General features: G+C 42.7%; 1 protein-coding gene across 1 annotated transcript in view; it reads left to right on the top strand.

Annotated features, from left to right (window-relative positions):
* The window catches only part of tspan18b (tetraspanin 18b), a 30,039-nt gene extending 13,045 nt beyond the window's left edge, over positions 1-16,994 (top strand). Inside the window, exons 2-9 of the mRNA XM_076089945.1 lie at positions 4,818-4,901; positions 12,680-12,775; positions 13,855-14,049; positions 14,344-14,418; positions 14,561-14,659; positions 14,917-15,093; positions 15,777-15,860; positions 16,746-16,994. Of these exons, the coding sequence (XP_075946060.1) occupies positions 4,899-4,901; positions 12,680-12,775; positions 13,855-14,049; positions 14,344-14,418; positions 14,561-14,659; positions 14,917-15,093; positions 15,777-15,860; positions 16,746-16,793 (777 nt within the window). The 5' untranslated portion in view covers positions 4,818-4,898 and the 3' untranslated portion in view covers positions 16,794-16,994. The remainder of the gene's footprint in view (positions 1-4,817; positions 4,902-12,679; positions 12,776-13,854; positions 14,050-14,343; positions 14,419-14,560; positions 14,660-14,916; positions 15,094-15,776; positions 15,861-16,745) is intronic.
* Positions 16,995-22,725: the final 5,731 nt, after the last annotated feature.

The following is a 22,725-nucleotide window of genomic DNA, read 5'->3' as shown; positions in this document are numbered from 1 at the left end:
GACCATATGTTTCAGTACATAATATAGCATGGATTCCAACTGGTTTTAAGTCTTTCAGGTGTAGCATCATACAAAAACAAAACGGTGTTATTACTTAAATACTTTGGTAAACATACTTGTCTATTTTTGTTTAGACTGAGTATGTTAGGGATGGGGTTTACTGACAATATGTTAATAATAATAATAATACTAGAGCTGAACTGATGAGATATCGTATAGACCAAATGATGACCAAATAATCTGCACATTCATTTATAATGAAGACAATCATTTCTTTATACGAGTCCTATCTTTCTTTTATTCAAAATATTTTATTGTCTTGTCTTTCTTCTAAACTGGCTTGACTCCAGAACGGGTGTGTTGTCTTTAGTGCACTCATAATGTTTCAGCTGAGGAAAACATCCCGAGAGGAGACTTCGTCTTTGTGCTGGCAGCTTGGATCTTCATCCCAGCTCCTTTCTAAATGTGAGGCTCTGCAAACTGCGTGATTCTCAAGCTTTACTGGGCTTTAGCTTTTAACTGGGATGGAAATGGTTATCGTGCGGCTGTTGTTCGTCAGCTCGGAGGGCCTGTGGGTGGGGGAGTCTTCGAACAAACTGACGAGAGTTTAACAGCCCCAGCCCCCCCCCCTGTGTCTGTAGTAATGAACTCTTACCTTGGCTTGGAAGGCTGCTCTGCTGCTATCCTTGGTGTGTTTTTGTAACCCTCACTAAAAAAGCCTTGCTCTTAATTGTATCCCACGGGGCCCTGAGCTCTCAGTATTCACAGCCTTTCCTGTCCCTCGTACTGATCCTCCCCTTCTTCCAACCTTAGCCCCATCATCCCAATTCGACAGGACTCTCCTCTTTAATCGCTCGACTTCAAAGCACCGTTGTGTTACCCTCCAGGCCCTTGGCTCCTCAGAGACAGGGGGGCTAGCCTTTGGGGCCTGGGAAGTAGGGTGAAAGTGTGGTGGTGTACAAGGCGGCTTGTTACGTTTGACAGGCGTGGGTTAAAGACAATAACAACAAGTAGTTCTGTTGCTGTTCTTCATCATGGTGTCAGTAGAGAGAAGTTGCTGTTGTGTAATTAGAGAAGCAGGTTGCAGATGTTTGAACGGATCTGTGAAACACACTTCTCACCGTTCTTTGATGAGGGTATCTAGAGGCAAAAGATACGGGCAGGAGGAACCTGCTACAAAGAGTCCTGGATAATGTTTGCTGCCGACTTACCAAAGAGGTAGACACAGTGTCAGCTTTCATTAGCATCAAAATAGCACCCTCTAAATGCGTCTCCAGGGGCTGAATTCTTATCAGGTTTCCATTTAGCACAGAAAACAATGAACACAGAGAAAACCGATGACTGTGTAATGAGTTCAATCTGCATCTTTAGCTGGAAAAATTGTCGACTGCGAATGAGTGAATACACTGTAGCCGGGCGTGTAACCCGAGAGCACCTGCTGTAGTGCGGAGAACTAAGAAAACAGTGGTTTATCTGTGGCCAGAGACACGAGAGTGAGTGATTAATTGAGCGATGCCCTCTGATCAGAGTGGAGATTGTTTCTCCATCGTGGTGGCTTATCTTTATCTCTGGTAGTTGACTCACACTGTTGGATCAATAAATCCAGTTGAGGTGAGGTGATCATTTTGCCTCAGTATTTCCCTCATTAAAGCAGCCAACCGTTCAGGAGATATATGGCTGTCGGCAATTACCCTCCTTCTCATTTCTTTGATATTATCCCATGATGTATACGGACTTGGACTTGGTGATCACCAGGGAGGGCTGACATCCAGAACTGTAAATGTGTCCTTTTATTAAGTGTGTTTATAAAGGTTTGATTAAAGGCGTAAAAAGCCCCATAAGTCATCATCTCTAAATGTGCAGCTGCCTCTGCAGCTCAGAGGTTTGCTTTTATCAACACTGGTGAGAAATTGAGGTCAAAGCCAGCTGCGAGGTGTAGATGGAAGAATTGGCCCTTCCTCCCTTGTTTTCCTGCCCACTTCCTGTCCCCAGAGGAAGTGTCGCTGATCAAACTGCCTGCTGTTCTACGACCTCTGACACTCAGTCAAGGTTGCCCAGCTGATTGGCAGGATGAGGAAACATGAAACATAACAGATGAGTCCTACGGTATATGGTGCATTTAGTGCGAAGGTCACGGTAGGCCCGAAATGATCAAGTTTGTGCAACATGTCAAAAGTGTGTTTGGCTGCTGCAAACGGCTGCACTCTAAGACACAAAGAGTTGTACAAATGGAGACACCTCTTGGTGTTGCACTTGGATGTGAAGTTTAATTGAAATATTTGTTTGAAGAGTGACAAATTTGAGCTTGAGAGGGAAGTTGAAATATTTCGTACAGTCAGACTCGACTTGATAATTTGACCAAAAATCCAACCCAAACAGAGCCTAATACAGAGACAGCACCAACACTGCAGCTTGAGGTCCTAGTTTCACCTCCTGCACCAACAACAAAACCTTCCGCAGCCAACTGGGCGAGAGTAAATAATCATTTTATAAAGTACTTTCATGTCTGTTAATCAAATTCCAAAAAGTAATTGTCATTTATTAGCTTAAATCGTATTAATAGGCTGCTGATTTTCTTAAAATCATGCTTTGATTATGATGTACCATGTGATCAGAGCTAATACTGAGTGTGCTAGGATGTTATTGACACATATTCGAGACCCGTTGCATTAAAATGAGACCCAACCCAAACTGATTGGACTGAGTATAATTTGGACCTGATCCAACAGCCCCCCGATACTGAGGTCGGACACTGTTTGAAAATCGAAGGATCAATTCATTTGAAGCGTACTGACTCTTTCATTCCTCTTATTCCTTTACTGCCACTTCAGTTTCCTCTGCTATCTCTCCTGTGAAAGGCACTGTGGGGGATAACAGTACATACAGTATCTAGAGACGCATCATTTATAATGTCCTACTGCCTTACACACTGGATAGATGTTGGTGTTGCAATAATATTGTCAGAGCCTGAAATATCAGCAGAGACTAATCAATTAGTGGCTGCCTTGATGTTTAAATTGCCCACAGTGCTCGTGAGCCTAAATGTCAATGACTAGTTGGCGAGAGCAATCTATAAAAGGAAAGCCATTGAGCGGATGTAGATGAAACCTTTTCTCTAGTGTTGAGTCGTTCCCCGCTTTGTTGGACCCTCAGCAGCCTGGCCTTTCTGGTCTCCCTCGAGGGTTTGTCCTATTGTTGTGCTTTCTCAGCCGTCTGCGTTCGTCTCTCTTCTCACCCCCATAACCGATTCAATGAGGCTCTGCGATCCCATTGGTGCTCCACTTTCCAGTGAAAAGGGTTTCCATGGAAACCACAAAAATAATGCAGACCCTCACCACTGTTGCTCTTCAGCAGCTAATAGCTCTCTAAACAGGGGTTCGGGAGAGACACCTCTGCAACAGGCTGCAGGGTAAAATTTGACCACTCTGCTGCTCAGTACCAGATTACAGGCACGATGATGTACATATCTGCTGCTGTAGTAATAGACTCAAACTATGGAAAGGGTTTGCAGTGTTTTATTGCCTCATGGTTATGTTTTCTAAGCCACATGGTGAATATTTTGTAAATGACTGGCTCCATCCTTTGGCTCCACATGCACGTGTTGCCACTGTGGAGATGTTATTGATTCAGCTTGTGCTTTGTAGTGTCTGAATTCAAGGCTCTGTGATAAGGGAGTGTATCATTCCAGTGCATCTCACCGCTTTTCGGATTCGCCCGTTTCCTCACCCTGCCTTTGATTGCCTTTTCTAGATGCAATCCTAGCCCCTGTATTGTGTATGGGGGAGGGTGTGCTGCAGCCACTGTCAGTTTGGTTCAGCGTCCTGGCGAATCTGATGTCTGCTGGCAATATGGTGTGTCGGCGGGATGATGCGGCTCGCTCTATCAGCCAGAACACTCCTGGGATATTCTCCATCCCCAGCCCCTGTCAGACTGAGAATACCCTGCCTGTATTTCACCATCTAATGGCAAGAGCTGCATGCTGTTCATGTCTCCGTAGGCAGCTCTCGCCATATTTGATGCTGTAGTTGTCTGTGCCAGGGCTTTGAAACCGGCTCCAAAGTATTGTCAGTCAAAACCACGCTGCTGACTATTTTTGCACATCGAGCCTGGAATACCAGCGGTTTAATTGGCTCTCATTGCGATATCGTTATTTTCAGCTGGGAGACACTTGTGGCAAAGCAGTTTAGAAACAGGAGAAAGTTTAAAGCATTTACGCTCATTAGACACAGTTGGCAGGAAACATATTGTACATTGACAGTTTAAGCCAGCAAGTAAGACATCTAGGTATTCTTCTTTTTCCAGTGAATAATGCATGAGTTCATATGCTCATCAAGGTCACGTCAGGAGCTGTATGAGGAGACTGTGGTGAGTTGGGTCTTCTAATAAAGGGTAATTAACTAAGTAAGAAGATATACACATTCAAATACCTCAAGGAAGGTATTACACTTTTACCTGGCCAGAACACAGACTAGGACTGCTACTATACCCTCTTTCTTTTTCTTCTTTCCTTGTTAATTTTGCCTTCCAGCTGAGTGAAACACTCACACATAAAACACTGATGCAGTCTTAAATTAGCCCGCTGCTGGGAGCGAGTGCTTCATACATAATAAATGCAAACTCTGTCATTTTAAGTGTCCTAGAATTGTATTTTCTGTGTTTTTTTTTTTTTTTTTTCAAGCTCACAGTCTTATTCTGCTTAAATGAATTGTGCATACCAAGACTAATGTGCCACTTTTCTGCCTCCTGGCCTCACTGTTTATTCATCTCATTAGTTCTGTCCTCACCTCTGCTTCTACCATTGTGCTTCGGTCCAACAGCCCATGAAAACAGGAGAGGAGAGAGAACCGAGAGCAGTCATCAGCTTCACCTGAAGAAAGAAGAGGCAAAAGAGGATACTCATGGTATGGGACTGTTTTATCTATAAATAAAGCACACATGGTGTTAAAGAAACAACTTTTATCTTCAGTGTGAAACATATTTCTGCCCTGAGTTTTCCCTCAGCATCTGTAATGCGGGGGTGTTATCAGGAATGATTTCTACCAATTCAACTCCAGCAGACGCATGTTAAATCAGTGAGAGAAACTGCAGAAAGAGCTTGCAGACAGACTCTTTTCAGTAAGATGCTGACAGCACAGGCGCAAAGCCATTGTTGCTGTCAACAGGAGGCGCGGTGCTGCGAGAGCCGGTGTGTGAAGCTGGTCCTGCGAAGAGCCAGACAAGGGCTTTTGTCCTTTACCCACCACAGCAGGTCAACGCTGGTCTTTGTTAGACTCTGATTTGCATTGGCATTTGTAATATTAGTATTCTAGACACGGCTGAGCAGCAGACATATATAGATTGCGAGGTTAAAGGGGAGTTTAGACCCAGACACATCAGCTGTAATCAGTCAGAGAGCGCACAACCATAAAAGCAGACAAATAAATGTGTGCTACATGTGCAAGTGACATGTAAGATTATAAACATAATCTTTTTTTATTTTATAAGAACTGAGGTAAGGAATAATTGTTTGTCTTGTTTTCGGAGTTGTGGAAATAATTTGTATTGCTAAAAATAAGATTGCTGAGACGTGGGAACAGAGCAAAATTGCTGAAAAAAGGAGGTCAGACACAAGCAGTCAGATGACCATCGCTTTGAAACGCAGCTTAACAAACGTGTTTCAAGGAGAAATGGCTACATTTAGAAATGATCACCTAAGTTTAATGTACAAACATCCAATACAGTTTACAGACTGACTTTTTCACCAACAATTTGGGTTCTCACATTCAATTTTACCTCCATATAATTTGGTTTAGATCATCTGCCTAAATTTTGGGATTATTGGCTGCTTGTGTTTTTTCCCCCGTTGTACGAAGTTGTAGCTACTAGATAATTTATTCTGGGAGCGCAGTTAGTAACATTGCAACTCCATGGCAACTGAGCTCTGAAAGCTCGATGGAGTAGCAGCGGGGGACTGGGCTTAGCAAAGGGTCAATTGAAATATACCAGAATGATCCTTTTAATGCTTGAAGTACGCACGATCCCAACCGATCGCTCCATAATCACACAGTCTCACAGTCACAGAGTTACATTGATAACCACACAACACTACAAGGTGCCTCCGTTACAGCAAATAACAAGGCAAGATCAAAGAATCATGATTTTTCTGCCACATTCTTTTGGTTTATTTCTATGAAGTTGTTATTTGCAATGGGGCCTCCGATATATGTGGATATCTCTTTCATCCGAGGCACACACATTCACACGCTTCATCCTCGGGGCTTGTGTTTTTAATCTTTGCATTGCGCTCGAAACTCCAGCCTGTACCACAAATTAGGTTACGCTGTTCCTTTCGTTGAACTTTAGCTGACTGTATGGGGGTTCTGATGAGTATGTGTGTATGTGCTACACAGAGTCATCAGTAAGTGATGAAGCAGCTTCTACAGAGGAACTAGCTGTATTCAAACCAACATATGGCCTTGCAACAGGGTGTGAGTGATCGCTCATTACACAAATGGCTGGCCGAGCTGTCCCCCTGTCGTAAAGTGCTGGGCTCTGCTCCCCTTTGTTTTCTAACAGGAACTAGTGCTAAGTGGAGATGCCAAACACTGCTCTGCAGACAAAGGCCACTCTCACCACATTTCCGGGTTGCCGTGGAGACCGGTGTCCGTATTGGAGGGCTGGAGAGATTCCAACATGTGCTAAAAACAACCCCAACAGATTTCACAAAATTGTGTATTTGAGCCATAAGAAAGCTACAATTATGATTATTAGTTTCGTGGTAGTGTTCATATTTCTGTTGTCAGGATTTGGTGACGTACAAGCACTTGAGTGTGTGACTCATGTGTATTTTCGGCTTCTGCGTGTGTTTACCCTCCTAAGTTTCCCTTTGTGTTTAGTCCCCTGAGGCTGAAAGCATCGTCTTTCCTAAAATCTCCCATTGTTTATTTCTGCCGAGGCCATCTGTGAGGAAAACTCTTTTTTTATTTTTTTTTTATGGAGATTTGGTGAAGAAAACATCCTCAACTTGAACGGTTATTCGCCCTAAAACAAGAGAGAACATCACAAACATTGTAATTGTCTCTTGCCTGAGGGTCAAACACTGGTCAAAGTAGAGTTGGTGATTCATTGATTAGATTTTTCAAACCTTTTGTCAAACTGATATTCAATCCACTTCACATGACCCAGACATAATAAGAGGATTTTGGCTAAGATTGTGGAAATTTGCATAAAAGAAGGCAAAAAATACAAGTAGGATTGCTGGGAAATAATTCCCACTCTTGTCGTCTTAGAAATGTTTGCGCATTTAGTTTTAAATTGAGTTATAAGTCATTTTTGTGGAAAGCCCCAATGGCATTGTGTCATCCTCCAAAGCACCTCGTGGGAAAAGCCCAAGCTGAGTCCTACCAGGCGGTAGGGTGCAGAAGTGTTTATGTGTTCATTGTGTTCTGCTACCACATGCCCTCACTGCCAGACAACTAGCGGACTAAGAGCTGGAACTCCAGGGGATCAATGCATCATTGACCATGTGCCTGGGCCTGGTATTGATCCAGCCCAGACCGGCCAGTTTGTATCTTCACTCAGCCAGATAGAGGTGCCGACACAATTAAGTGAGATTCTCTGCTTTGAGAGAGCGAGGATCTCACACACACACACACACACACACACACACACACACACACACACACACGAGTGTTCAATAGAAACCAAAATCTGCTCATCTCAATCACATGTCCTCTGCTCGAGTTAACCAAGAAGCTATCAATGCCCTTCCCCCTTCCAATCTTTCTTATCTAAGGAGCTGCAGAATCGATTTCACTGTAGAAGTATGAGCAACTGTTAGTACTGAACGAACAGCTGGATGTGCACCCATTTGGGATGTCAAGAATGTGGCCTGCAGTGCTGTAGACAACACATGGTCAGTAAGTTTCCGGCTGTGCATTTGTTCATTTTAGTTAATCAGCCTTTTGTTCAGGAATGTGTCAGCTGGCTGGTCAGAGGACTTCTGCCCTTGGGGGTTCACGCAATCTCGTTTCTAAACTGAATGGGTCAGGAGAGCGCCACTCACAGGCTCAGATAAGAACTGCTTTAGATTCACTGCACGTATTGCAACAATGGACTGAAATGATAAATGGCTTTGCAAGGCAGGGCAAATTCATCAGAGACTGACGACTTTTTTTTTTTGTGGAGAACTAGCAATGCCCGTAATGTGCAGAAGCTGATAATTTACTCCAATCCTATATATGTACTGTGAAAACTCATTAAGCTAAGCTTGCCTGAGGGTAGGGCATTTGTATGTCTCCACCTGTGCATTTAGCCAACATGAGGACCTTTGCTACAAGCCTAGCGGTTTCTCCAACTTCCTAACCTGGCTGAGTTTGTACAGCGTGCTCTCTGTGTGAGCTGCACCCACACACGCACCGTGTGCTCGGTTGCCTTTGAGCTACTTTTGTACACTTTCTCTCTGTGGTTGTTCACTGTTGTCTGCAAGCTGCATGTCCTCTAAAGTAGCATAAAGTGCTATAGCTGCTTAGCATTCTGTACACTTCAAAGCTCCTCAGTGTGACAGCACAGCCCAGGGCTCATTCTCTTCTAATTGGAGCTTCATTAAGGGACATGGTGCGCCTCAGGGGAGCCCTGCTCACTGCCAGAGGAGCCTGTCTTTATTCGGATTTCGGGGTGTTTACTTGCTGCGGCTGATTTAGAGAGTCACGGAGAAATATGAAAATGGGTTTTTAATTGAGATAAAGGCTAATGTGGCATGTGTGTGGTCCCTCGGTGTCATTGTCAGAGGCTATTAGTGCTATCTGGAGAGAGCTTTAGAGTGGCATACATCGATGGAAGAAACACACCTGCTCCAGCTGAGCTCAGGGAGCCAGAGGACGAAATGTGCCATCTCCAGGGTTCAACTACAGGTGATCATTTAGAGGGTCAATGACATTTAAACGGGTCAAGCTCCAACCCTTATCGTCTCAACGGGGTTTCAGTATTAATGATAGTTTGTTATGCAGGCTCACACTCACAATGAAGTGAACTGGCTGGTTATCAGGGATGGGTGGAGGGTGAGGACAGTTTGGCGAGCAGCAGACACAGTGTCCTTGTCGCGCTGATCCATTTGTCCGGGGCGGTGGCCAGTGAAGCAGGGGGATATGGACTCACTTCATTAATCGTGCCGAAAGTGTCAACTTCAAGGAGAACCACCCAAGGGTTCACTATTTATACATGCAGCACTCTAACTGCAGGTCTATGTCTTCGTTATCTTTTAACCACAGTCGGTTAACGTGACCATCATGGCGGATAGTGTAGACACTGGCCAAACATGCCTTTAGGTTTTCTGAGTTGAGCATGAAAACAGGCCTGTAGAAATGTGTCAGAATTCCTCATCTTCATACTGAGCAGAATGTAGGTCAGATGGGTTTGCCCTCATTACTGAGCTCTGGCTTCTGTTGGCACTGTGACGCTGATTTAGGATCACTTCTCATTAATCCACTATCAAACTTAACCACGGGCCCAAGCTGGCTGTGGATCGGTCTTTGCCAAGAGTAAACAATGGGATCTTAGTGCCGTGTGGCATTTCATGATGTCAGTAACAGGAGAAGGAGTTGGCATTTACTGGATACCTCAGGGCAAAGACCTGCCACTTAGATTGTCAGATTGAGGACATACGTACATACAGTATTTCCAGGGAACAAACACATTGTCTGCAAATGTAGCAGTGCAGTATTCCATATGCTGTGTGTGTTGTCTATTTATAACGGGTGTTTTGTTTTTGCTGGTCTATACAAAGACAATGCAACACAACTCCTTATCTTGACACATTGTTGGTTTAGCAAAGCAGCACACCTGAGGAAGCTCTGCCTGGTAGTAATTTGTTGATGTTGTTGTAAGGCTGCAGGTCCTGGGGTGTGAACCACGTTTCCCTTGTCTGCAAAATGTACTCTGCAGAATATTCACGGGGACTTAGTGGTCTGATCACTACGGCTGGGCTGTGATCGATGAGGACCTGCGATCCCATGGGAGTCATGGGAAAGATCAGTTTGTTTACTCTGCACTTTCTCCAGGGTCTCCGTGGCAGTTTGATTTATACCATGCTGGTTTGCACCATAGGCTTGTTTTTCGGAGCCTGGCTAGGCCCGTACAGTCCACTTCATTCTTAAGCATGCAATGCATTTTAATGCATAAAAGAAAATTGGCTCCAGATCTGACAGCTGGTTTGACCCTTAGATGGGAGCGAAGAGCTAAAGGGTGAAGCTGGAAGAGAAATCAGACATTTTGTTTGGGGAATGAGACGTGAGCTGAGCCCTGAGAGTTTTTCCATCCGACCCTTTCCTCCCCTTCTTCCCCCTCCTTGTTCCGCCTCTTCATCCCCTTCTCCAATAAATACAGTTTGCACTCTTCATAGGAGCCCAGGACTAACAGTGGAGAGCAGGAGGGATGAGAAAGGGCCTTTTCTGTCGCTTCTTTCTGTGAGACCGTAATGTATGCAAATCTCAATTAAGACCTCCTGTGCCCTCATTAGGCTTTTCAGTTGGGCTTAGGAAAGTGTGTGTGTGTGTGTGTGTGTGTGTGTGTGTGTGTGTGTGTGTGTGTGTGTGTGTGTGTGTGTGTGTGTGTGTGTGTGTGTGTGTGTGTGTGTGTGTGTGTGCGCGCGGGGGGTAATTAAAACCCATCTCAGGCAATGAGGCTGTTGGTTGCTCTCAGAGTACCACTGGGAGGGTGATCAATACCTAAGCATATCATTATGATTTAGAGGAGGTGTTAAACCACAGCTCTAAATCAATTTCACTGGGTCTGAGGAGGAAAAAATAATAAGCCTTCAGGCTGGTGAGGGGAGGAAATGTTCTCATTCTAGCTCGCTCCCACAGCAGACAAAGAACGGCTTCACATCTTTAGTATTGTTCAATGTTATTGTCAAGGCAACTTAAACAAGCCTACAATGAGACAAAAAAATCTTTCTCTGGAGCTCGTGGCACATTGCAATTGGAAGCAGGAGAAAAAAACAAACCAGTGCAAGCACACCGCAATAAAATGAAAACAGACTAGAAAAAGATATGGGTGATGACTTTCTGATTTGCACAATTGCCATACTTCTGTGTAGAATAATAATTTGCAGCAAGCAGTTGAGCAGTTATTGTTTAAGACGGTGGTTTGGGGAGATTATGTTTATTTCACCTGAAAATGTGAATTTCCGAGTCGGAAGAGGTGCAAGGGTTCAGGCTGAATTGGAGCGACAGCAGATCCCCATCAAAGACGGCAGCACTCAAAGCTGGCGTCGATCATAACCCAAGCGTCACCGTCGCCTCAGAGAAGCAGACAGATCACCCAGAGGAGCCATCTGACAGCACATACGGCATTGGACAAGATTATGAGATAGCATGACGGACATGCTGCAAAGTACAGACAAAAGAAAATAAAAGAAGGCACGTTCACTTTTTTGTTTTCAATTAGAGGTGACAGTGTCTGGCTGCCTAGTTGTGTAAAGCTATTTACAATTCCTCTGAAGTTTCTTTTTAATCCGCTTGTTACTCCGCCTCAGCCCTAGCCTCAATCCTGGCTATCACTATGGGAGAGCAAATTAATAATCACAACTACAAAGCAAAGAGTGCCGGTTCGTTTCTGCCAAATAATTAATTTTCCTCCCTCACTGAGACTGCAATTATAACTACCCGCAGATTTTTTTTTCTACATCAGTTTTTGCAGAATGTGTAGAGATGATTCCTTAGACAATTCCTATCCTCCCTGAGGGGGGAATCTTTTTAATTTCTAGCTTGGTAGGTTAAACAAATGCCTCAATGAAGGCTTTGTGGTGCATCATATATATATATATATATATATGGGTATACAGAGACACGTGTCTCCTAATGCAGGAGAGGCGTTGTTCATTAACCAGGAGTGCCTCCAGGACGGACCCTCATCAGGGAAAGTGTATTTATGTCACATAGAAGGTTGGCTGATGGGAGCACAGGGCTCCTGCCTCTCATTACATTAAGTAGAAAAGGCTTCACAGTAAAGGCTATACATGGTCGGTTAATGCGCATGGAGCCCCAGTCAGGACTCATATCCTTAAAATGCTCTGAGACAGACGGATAGACAGCCCCTTGAGTCACACTGAACCCAGAGGCCCATCTGTCCAGAGATGGGAAGTGCTGATAGGGAATCAGGCCACCTGACCCTGAAAGCGCATTTTAAAATGACATAAGTTGTCACGGTGTGTGGTGAGATGAGTTGTGTCAGGTTGGGTTGACACCGCAAAGCCCAAACTTGTAGTTACTTAGAGATTGCTGAGAGACTAGAGACTGGTACCGTGCGCCTGAGGGGATAGTACAAGGATTTTCAGCAGAAACTGGACCAAATGAACTGGTGTGTGTGTGTGTGTGTGTGTGTGTGTGTGTGTGTGTGTGTGTGTGTGTGTGTGTGTGTGTGTGTGTGTGTGTGTGTGTGTGTGTGTGTGTGTGTGTGTGTGTGTGTGTGTGTGTGTGTGTGTGTGTGTGTGTGTGTGTGTGTGTGTGTGTGTGTGTGTGTGTGTGTATGTTTGAGTGGCAGAACTCATTAGAAATGTGAGCAGGTTTTTGCAGAGTTTTATTTTCTTGGCACTTTCATCCGAATGCCTATCGAGAGAGGATAACGGGAGTACTGTGAGCATTTGGCAGGATCCATTAAGTGGCACATTTTAATGTTTATGTTTCATGTTGTTTTCTTTCAGGGGCAGGGAGAGGCTTCAGCACGGGGGACAGCCATGGAGGGGGACTGTCTCAGCTGCATCAAGTACCTCATGTTTGTCTTCAATTTCCTCATCTTTGTAAGTATTTTTCATCTCTTTCTCAAAGACACTTAATCTGGCTATCTCCGAAGTCATTGTCAATCTAATGATTTCAGATGGGTTTCCGGCTGCCCCCTGCCCGACTGACTAATGGAGCCACATTTGCATTTCATTAGACGGAGGCAATCTTGATTCTATCAAATTCTTTTTTGATTCGATTTTAGTGTGCTGACACGCATCTGAGCCACACTGTGCCATGAAGAGTTTGTGACTGGCACCTGAGTTTATCAGTCTTGATCAGACAATCAAGGGTAATCCTGTTAGTCTGAGCCTGTAAAGGGGGGAGGGTCTGAGTAAGAAGGTTTGTCTCTTTTCCTGCTTTATTAAGCGCAACCAAACCGTTTAGAGACTCTACTCAGACGGGGTTGTTCAAGGCCGCGGTAATAATGCAACCAGCAGAGCAAAGAATGAACTTGACTGTTAGAATCACTCAATAACAACCACTGTTTTTCACAGGCATCCCTTTGTTTCTTTCTTTGGCCCTTTCACACTCGTGTAACACAACAGCATTTTTCAAGCCCAGTGAGCTTTCAAAATGGCTACATCCTCTCCTCATTCCATAACCTCTGCCTCCGACATGACGTGGCGCCCATTTGCAGAGGCCCAGGTCTCTCCCTGTGACAGGAAGAAGGGGATTGTGGTAGAAGTGCGTAAGGCTCAGATCTCTTCCACCCCCCTACCTCAATACCTTCTTTTCTTAATCACATGAGTCAGCCCACGGTGGCTGCAGATAAGGGTTTAGTGAGAGGGAGGGTGGGAGAGGATGGAGGATGCAGTGCTGTGCATTTCTTTAGCAGGTTGGGGGGTTAGTTGAAGCCGGGTAGATATCTCCACCCACCCCCCACCAAGGTATTATGACTCTTTAGATATCCAGCTTTTGAATCTGCTCTCAACCCAACCCAAAAAAACATCAACTTATTTTTCATTATGTGACATCTTGTTGAATGTTTTGTGTGCCACTGGGGATACCAATTATCATCCGAGTTCCCATTAGTTTTCAAAATGCAGCCAATTTCTGTTTTGTCTAACTAGTGTCTTCTCTCCTTTTTCTCCATCAGCTGGGAGGCTCTTTCCTCCTGGGAGTGGGCGTGTGGGTACTGGTGGACCCCACAGGGTTCAGGGAAATTGTAGCAGCCAACCCCCTGCTATTCACTGGGGTCTACATCATCCTGGGCATGGGAGGCATGCTCTTCCTTCTGGGCTTCCTTGGCTGCTGTGGAGCCATCCGCGAAAACAAGTGTCTGCTCCTCTTTGTGAGTCGACTGACAAATTTGAAATGTAGTTCTGTTACTGATCCTGTTTGTGTGCATATGTATTGATTATTCTGTCTGTCAGTTTTTGGACTGTCATGCTTGAAACAGAAAACCAAAAGAGCAAAATACCCTTCTATAAGGCTTCGTGCCTCGAGCCTCATGCATAGTTAATGCTGAGTGAAGCGGGCACAGCCAGAATGTGATTTTTACTGAGTGACGTGCACTTTTCCTGCCACTCATCCGCCTTGTCCTACTCTCTCTCACTCTCTCTTTTTTGTTGTTGTCTTATTGCAGTTCTTCATGCTCATCCTGCTCATCTTCTTAGCAGAGCTGGCTGCTGCCATCCTGGCCTTCATATTCCGGGAGCATGTAAGTTGCCTCAGTATTCCCTTCATCGACGAAGTTCCTAACTAAAACAATACCTGGCCCTTGTGTCCGGTGATCTTCTCTGGTGTGTAAGAAACGGATAATACACTAACCTGTGCTCTCGTCGGCTATTCTTTTTATTCAGCTGACCAGAGAGTACTTCACCAAGGAGCTGAAGAGACATTATCAGGGCTACAACAACACTGACGTCTTCACCTCCACATGGAATGCCATCATGACTACAGTAAGGCCACAGCACACATGGAAAAGATCTTACATACTGTAGCTTTTGCCAACTCATTGCTTTCACCAACGGTCTGTGGAAACGAGAGGGTTTGCAGCCTGGCGGCAGGGGGACATATTTTATAGATAAAATCCAGGACATTTAGGTCAATATTCATGCTGGATTGGTGCACGCATACAGTGGACCACAGACCAGTGCACAAATAGGCACTCAGGAATAAGGGCTTCTTGTCTTATTCTCTCCTCTCCTGCCACCAGTTTGACTGCTGTGGGGTGAACAGCCCAGAGGATTTTAAGGACAGCCTGTTCAGGATGATCAACCAAAATCATATGGTGCCAGAAGCCTGCTGCCAGCGTGCCAGTCAGACAGGGGAGTTGGCCTATATCAACCAGGAGCAGTGCTTATTAGGCAATATGATGTTCCGCAATAACAAGGTAACTTCTGACATCTCCCACAACACCTTCTCTCTCTCTCTCTTGCCCTCTCTCTTTCTCCCTCCGTCCAAACTACCTCCAGGTTTAATTAGAGCAGGAGACAATCGAGGGGTGACATCCAAGCACTCGTGACTCCTCCTCCATGGCTGATTAGTGCTTTTGGGTGTCATGGGAGGCCATCTTACTGTGTGTTATAGTGTGGAGACATGTGTGTATGTGTGCATACATTGGTAAATTGGAATTTCTGTGGAGCATGCATGTGTGCAAAAGAAGAGAATAATAAGTACATGAATATGTGAAAATAAGGTGTGCTTCACAGTTACACACATGCACACCCACATCCCTGCTTCCATGTGTGTAAAGAAAGCCTTGAAGTGAAATGTAATTACAGTGAAAGCTGATAGGAAGAGGTTTTTACCACACTCTCCACCTGCTGTTTTCCAAACCACTAGAACAATGCGAGATGTCCACAATGTGCGTCTCTCTCTCCCTGTTCATTCACACAAAGAGTCCTCATTAAAAGGCAGTGAGGCTGGAGGCCCTGCTTCCCACTCATTCAACCAAGCCTTTGTTCAGAGCGCCACTCGATTAAAGCTGTGATGTTACTTTAATTGTCTCTGTAATTCTGCAAGTTTATAGCCCATTGATTGGCTGCTGAGCATCATGTCTTTGTGTGTCCTCAGGGCTGTTACTCTGCAGTAGTTGACTATTTTGAACTGTACATCTATGTGGCTGGAGCGCTGGCCATTGTGGTGCTGACCATTGAGGTATGAAGGTTTTTCATTTTGGTGAAATCATCACATATGCAGCATTTTCTTTGTCTCTCCTGTGATGTGAATATTCATTTCAGGAATGGGGAATTTTGCATCAAGCTGAGGATATTTGCCTGAGTGTGTGTGTAGCGTAGTGTTATCTGCAAGGTCTGTGTATGGCAATATCTCCATCCAGTGGCAGGACTCAGTGCTACAGGAACATAGATCAGACTTTACAACAGTTCAGATCACATCCACAATTCACTAAGTAAATCAAAACACTTCATGCACATCTCACTGAACTCTGACAACATTTGTCTCTCAAAAAGAAAACTGTGTCACTCATAATACAATGGCCTAAAAACTACAGTAACAACAGATAGCATTATAGCATAATATGTATCACTTTTCTCTTTGAAGTAGCTTTTATTTAGTTATTTTTTAACATGCATAAACCAATATTTTGTATTATAATACAATGAATGACATCTCTTGACTGCATTGATTGTGGTACCTTCAGTATGTCTTACAGAACCTAATGAGCTGTGATGCAGTATGCTTCAAAAGGCTTTATTTTCCTAAACCAAGGTCATTCCAGTGATGCAATACAAAACACTACATAATATATGTTAACTATGCATATGTGTAGGATAGCTACAGACATAGATACAATAGTGTAAGACCCAAATAGTAATTTATGTATTTTATTCATTTATTGTCGATGTAGATGTTGCAGTCTAATTTACAGTGGTTAATTAATGGGCTGTGACTATGCTCAGTGAATTCAGTGGGAGTAATACACTGCTGTTCTAGCTGCACATGCACGTCATCATTTTATTAAAAACAACTGTATGTCTTTTCTCTGTGTGCTAATCATTTATTTTCTCTTCTTTTCCTCAGCTCTTTGCCATGGTCTTCGCGATGTGTCTCTTCAGGGGAATCCAATAGAGCTGCTCCAGTGAACTTCTTTTTTTTTTCAAAGAAAAAAGGGAATTCAGGAGAAAAGAACAAAATGGACACTTGTAAATTTGTTGATCTCTTTTTCTATTGGCTAATTGGTAGAAAAAACTCAAACTCTTGTACTTCACAGCTGGACTTTTGAGGTACTGGGTGGCAAAAAAACAACAATGCGTGCACACACACACACATATAAACCATAGAGAATGTGGGAGATCAGAAACAAAACTGATGTAAAAAGATTTGTGTGTAAAGTGGAAACAGTAATTTTTTGGACCAGGTCTAGCACAGACTGGGTGTAAAGTGGACCGGGTGAAGCCTGAGCAGAAGGCACTGCACTGACTTTTGGATGAAGAATATTTATATTAAGTGACGTTGGCTTAACTGTAAAGAAAAAATGTGTTTTATGTACACTTTGGCTGTTACCTTTTACCAGCTCATACTGTATACTGTAACACTCCCTCCCTCCATACGCCTTTTTTTTTACAGCCAGTCTTCTTTAATGCTGTATTATATAAGCTCTGTGTGTGTAAGTGTGTAAGTGTGTGTGTGTGTGTGTGTGTGTGTGTGTGTGTGTGTGTGTGTGTGTGTGTGTGTGTGTGCGTGTGTGTGAGTGTACATACTGGATGCTCCTTTTGAATGTGTATAAACTAGTTTGTGAGCATGTGAGCTTGAGGCTCTTCATGACCCCTCCCTAGCTTGAAAGCCAACTTCCTGATTCTTTTTCTATTTGTATGGTGACGTTTATTGCAGTAGTGGTTATAATGTGGTTTTAGGTGGTGAAATGTATGTGTATGCATTTGTATTAGATTCTTGAAAATTCAATGACATAAATGGCATTCTAAATGACTGTCCTTTTGTTTTGTTTTGTTCCTAAACTGGTTGCACAATTCCAGGTCAGATTAAAAAATATAATTACATTTATGTGTAGTGTTGCACAAATAATCCTCACAATGCATCCTAGCGTAATGGAAACACGTGCATGAGGGTTTTTGCAGGAATGAATGTTTTTCCAGCCTGATCAACTAACAACAAAGAAAGTTAAAGTGTGAAAGCAGTATATTTTTCTGAAAAGACATTTTTCCGCTGCAGCCTTGTGGCATTGGTGATTGGTCTTTTTTATTAACCAATCATTAATCTCTGCTGCACCCTTTGAAGTATTGAAACACAAAAGATGGATGTTTCATTTCTTTACACATGATACAATGCAGTTAGGGCCCACATATGGCTCTTGGTGTTATTGTGATAATGACCTAATTTTACCTCAAATCCATTAGCGTATTGATTTTTCTTTTCCTCCAAGACGAATCCATGATTAATGTTCACAACACACAGTAAGAACCGATAAGATAAGGTACATCCTGTGTGGATCTGCCAGAGCGTAATATGATGCATTAACAGCTTGCAAAGTTCAGATGGACGTCGGAGATTGTTGCTTGAACAAACCTGTGTAGTTCTTGAATATTTTATGTTACACTAATTGTGTAAATTCTCTCAAAACTACACGGAGCTCCAGCTTTGTTCACTTTAGCAAGGACATCTGTGCCTTCTGAAAGAATTGAACAGTCACAAAGACATTTTGCTTGCAATTAAGTTTTCTTTCTTTGTGCAGCGGAAAATGCAAAATTAATTTTGGCTTAACTCCACTGAGCAGTAAACAAATCCAAATATGAATTTAAAGGGATAGTTCGAGTGCTTTAAAGGAGGATTGTATGAGGTATTTAGGATATCTGGCGCTGGAGCAAAGCAATGTACTGCTGTGGACGGGGGCAGCAGCAAAACCTATTTTTGATATTTTAGCCAGTTTTACTTTCAGTTCAATTCAATTCAGAAATTATTCTAAATATAGAATAGGCAACACTTAACCTTTCTTTTAGGGTGCTAAAATATATTTTCTGCCCCCAACCACAGCAGTAGCTTACATTGCTTTGCTCACATGTCGCCATGTTTGCTTCTCCAAACTGGGGGCATGCTGACCGCTGTCTACTGCAGTAATACACTGACACTGTGTTCCAAATCGCATACTTTTTGTTTTTACTCTTGGTACACACTGCTGCTGCCCTTACAAAATACATACTGTTGCATGCAGTATGCATTCGATTGGAACATATATACAAATTCATAACATATTGCACCTTGAACTGTGACCCTCTTGCTCATATGCATGTATCTGCTGCACAAAGGATTTGGGAGAGAATAGCACACTGCAAAATGCAACCAGATGCAGTAGAACATCCTGGTATTTTTGTATTGTACCATAAGCGTGCTATGTTAGTATAGGTACTGGAAGGTGATTATGCATAAGTGCCTCATACGACGTCCCACTTCAAAACATCCGACCTATCCCTTTAATGCCGAAGGATCTTTGGCCACTAGGGGGCAGAAAAACATTAAATCAAGATGGACGCTCTACTGTCTTCACCTGACCACCGTTAACGTTACTTATATTCACATTCACTGGACACGGAGCAACATAAATATTCGTTTGGAGTCATGTGACTGGCCACCTGATACCTGTGAGTACAATGCTCACTCTACACGAGCTCTGTTTGGTTTATCTTGATTAGCTTTCTGACGTCAGGTGTTCAACTGCCCTGACTCAGTCATTAAAAAAAACAAGTTTAAAGAGTAAACAAAAAAACTCCATAGAGTTCCCAGAGTCAAGATTTCATACAAAGCAATACACATTTGATGGAAAAACTAGTGCTGGCTACTTGTTTATCTTGACTAAAAAGTGTGAAAAATCAACATTTGGATTGTGGTAACGTTACATATATTCCAAATATGCATAATCTCACAGCAGCTACAGTCAGACATGAATACATATGACTCCTACCTGCTCTTGTGGGGCAGATGAAATGACTGAATTTAGAGCTAAAACATCAGACAATAGATGCCTGAAATTTGACAACTTAATTCAGTTTATTTTATGACAAATGCCAAACTTTCGGTTTCAGCTTTTCCTTTGTGGTGTTCTGCTCATCTTGTAAGGATTACTGCTTGTAAATGATATATCTTTGGGAGACTGCTGCGTGCTCTCAGCACTAAGGTTTAAAGCTAGGCCTCCCCAGCTCTCTTTTCATGTTGGAGAAACAGACCCACAGTTTAGGGTCAATAGAGAATGTCAGAGTGAAAGGGTGAGAGCAAAGTGGGGGGTGGACATATCTGGACTGAGCCAAACAGGTGTAACTCTTTCCTTTTTACCCTCCATCACTTGTCCTGGCTGGTCTCAGGCAGAGATTTTTTTCCATGTTTTTCCTCACCTCCCTCACACTGTTCTGTTTGAGCTTGCTGTCACTCATCTCTCCGTAGGAGTTCTTTCCATCTTGTTTTTTATTTAGTTCCCTCTGTGGTCGGTTTCTCGACGGCACACATTGAGTCTGGCTTAGATCCAACAAATAGTCAGATAGTCCAACAGTTGCAAAACACTGCTAAATCCTTGGCTATCCTCTGAATAGGACTTGTTTGCTCTGCATTCTGGGTAAATTGGGAATCTTTTCAAACCAAAAAAACATCAGAGCGAGCTGCAGCTTCATGCTTGAGTTTTTAACCAGCAGGTGATTGAACGGAAACCCTGCTGTTATTTCTGGTAAATCTTTGCACTAGACTGGCTACAGTTTTTTGCCTTATACATTTTTTATTTTTTTTTTTTTTTTTTGAAACCGTCACAGTCATATTAGGCTATTCTAAGAGCAACCATATATAACTTTATAGATTAAGCCAATATATTTGTGTGAAACCTGACTGGGGTAGATACGACTTTCTCATTTATTGTCATCTTAGTTATTTTGTTTCCACTTTGTTTGCACATATCAGGGAACTAAAGAACTTAAACTTGTTGTTTGATTTGACCCAGTGAAAGAGTGTATCTGAAAACATGGTGGACTAACATCTCTTCAACTTTCTCCTGCAACAAACCTGACGTACAGTAATATGATTTTAATTTAAGACCAGACTAAAATAATGTATATCCAGCAGATATATGGGCATGACTGTGAAACACGGTGATATTCTGTTTTTAAAATGCAGAGACTTGTCAATAATGTACACTTATTATATTGTGTTTCTCCAAGATTTTATTTATGTCTGTTGTTATATCCTGTTTTAAAAAAAAAATGGACACAAATTATTATAAGTAATAGTGAAGATAAAAAACGTATTTCTACTACCTACAAACCTGAACATGTGATTACAATTTTGCTAACCGGCTTATTAAGAAACCTTTAGACTATTGGGAATGTATGACTACTTGTAAAGCTCAAGGTGAACCGAACAACGGCCGGCTGACTTCTTTTAGTTTCCGTGCCTCATTACAATATACTGGAGCTCATTACAGTCGCCTCAAATAAAAAGAGAAATATGCAGCTCTGTTTCCTGTGCCATGTACACCGAGGGCAATCGATAATGGTCACAGAACAGTAACCGGTGGTGTTCAAGGAATCAGAACAAAACAGAATTATTCATTCATAAATTTGTACAGCATCCCACAAAACAGCATATTCTTTAAAACTATTCAAAAACTGTTATTGTTGTCTTCCCTCTGGCTCTTATTTATTAACTTTCACTTTAAGATTATATCTATTATCTGCTCACTGAGGATAAAAAAACCTGACGTTCGTCCTTTTTAAACTGGTTGCTGGAAATGTGAAGCTTATTATACAGTACACCTCCCCCAGATGTCTAAAATGTAAAACATTAAACGATGGATGATGATGAATTCAGCCCAGTTTGCATCCTTTAGTGTTCAGTAGCCAACACTGAATGTAATAATTAATTCACCACATGAGGGCAGTAGCATTCCTATGGCCACTCCTCCATCCACACCTTGTAAATGTATATTTTAGCATCAACAAGAAGGGACCCTTGAATACTGTTTATACATGAGGATTTCAGCAAGTTATTTGTCATTATTTTATATACAAGTAGTTTTTATTCATCATTTTCTAATTTTCATAGGTTAAAAATGAGAAAATGAATATAATTTAACACACTCTGAATGCATACGCTCCATGTTGTCCTTTCACTGACTTTGTAAACATGAGCTCCAATTTAAAGAGGGCTGAGATTTGTTTTTTATCCTACAGACTCAAAGTGTTGACTGAAGCAAATCTGACATGACTAAAAGGCTGGACCCTCAAATTCAAACAGTGTGTCTTTGGTGTTTTAGGCACATTTTGTGTTTGACCTGCTGATCAGACGGTAAGCACCAGTAGCAGTCAATGTGTCAGAGTGCCATTTGAAGTGTCTGCACTGGTTCAGGTCAGGATCTCACTGAGTATTTAACAGCTGCTAAGTGTTACTGGTGGTCAGCACGAGTAGCTCCTGATCCTGGTGGTTTACTCTCCCCAACACGCTCTCCACATCACATACAAGTGATATTAACACAAGCCAGAGGTGTGCAACCCTGCTGGTGGCATCACAGCAGACGTATACTGTCACGCTGTTCTGTAATACACCTGTTCAGCATCAGGGATGATGATGCTTGAATCAAATTTAGACCCATGAAATCAAACGGAAAGTAGTTGAATTTTGAAATCTGGCAAATATCAACCTGTGTTGACATTCTGAGGATTTGTTACGCAGTCATTCTAAAGAAGAATACCAAAATAAAGGAGTTGTTCTGTTCTGAATTTGTTTATATGAACTGACAGTTTGTGGTAAAACGTCTCTCAGCGCGTCTTTTATTTTGTAAATATTTTCCATCTTAATTGTGGCCGCCAGAACATCCTTGCAAAGGCTTTTGGGTCATCTCTATAGTAACAAATCTTAGCGGAAGAGCATAAACTGATCATATAATCAACAACGCTCCTCTGCTGGCATTTTGTTCCCGGTTACAGGGGTAGGATTTGTAGTCTACTGCTGTTAGAGGAACTTGTTTAAAAGCCCTTAAAATAATGTAGATTATTGTTTTTAGTGTTGGGTC

The sequence above is a fragment of the Anarhichas minor genome, unplaced genomic scaffold (genome assembly GCF_050575085.1).
Source record: "Anarhichas minor isolate MPS153535 unplaced genomic scaffold, ASM5057508v1 ptg000011l, whole genome shotgun sequence".
Lineage (NCBI taxonomy): Eukaryota > Metazoa > Chordata > Actinopteri > Perciformes > Anarhichadidae > Anarhichas > Anarhichas minor.
Note: the sequence above shows the minus strand (reverse complement) of the source record. Positions and strands in the feature narration are given on the sequence as shown.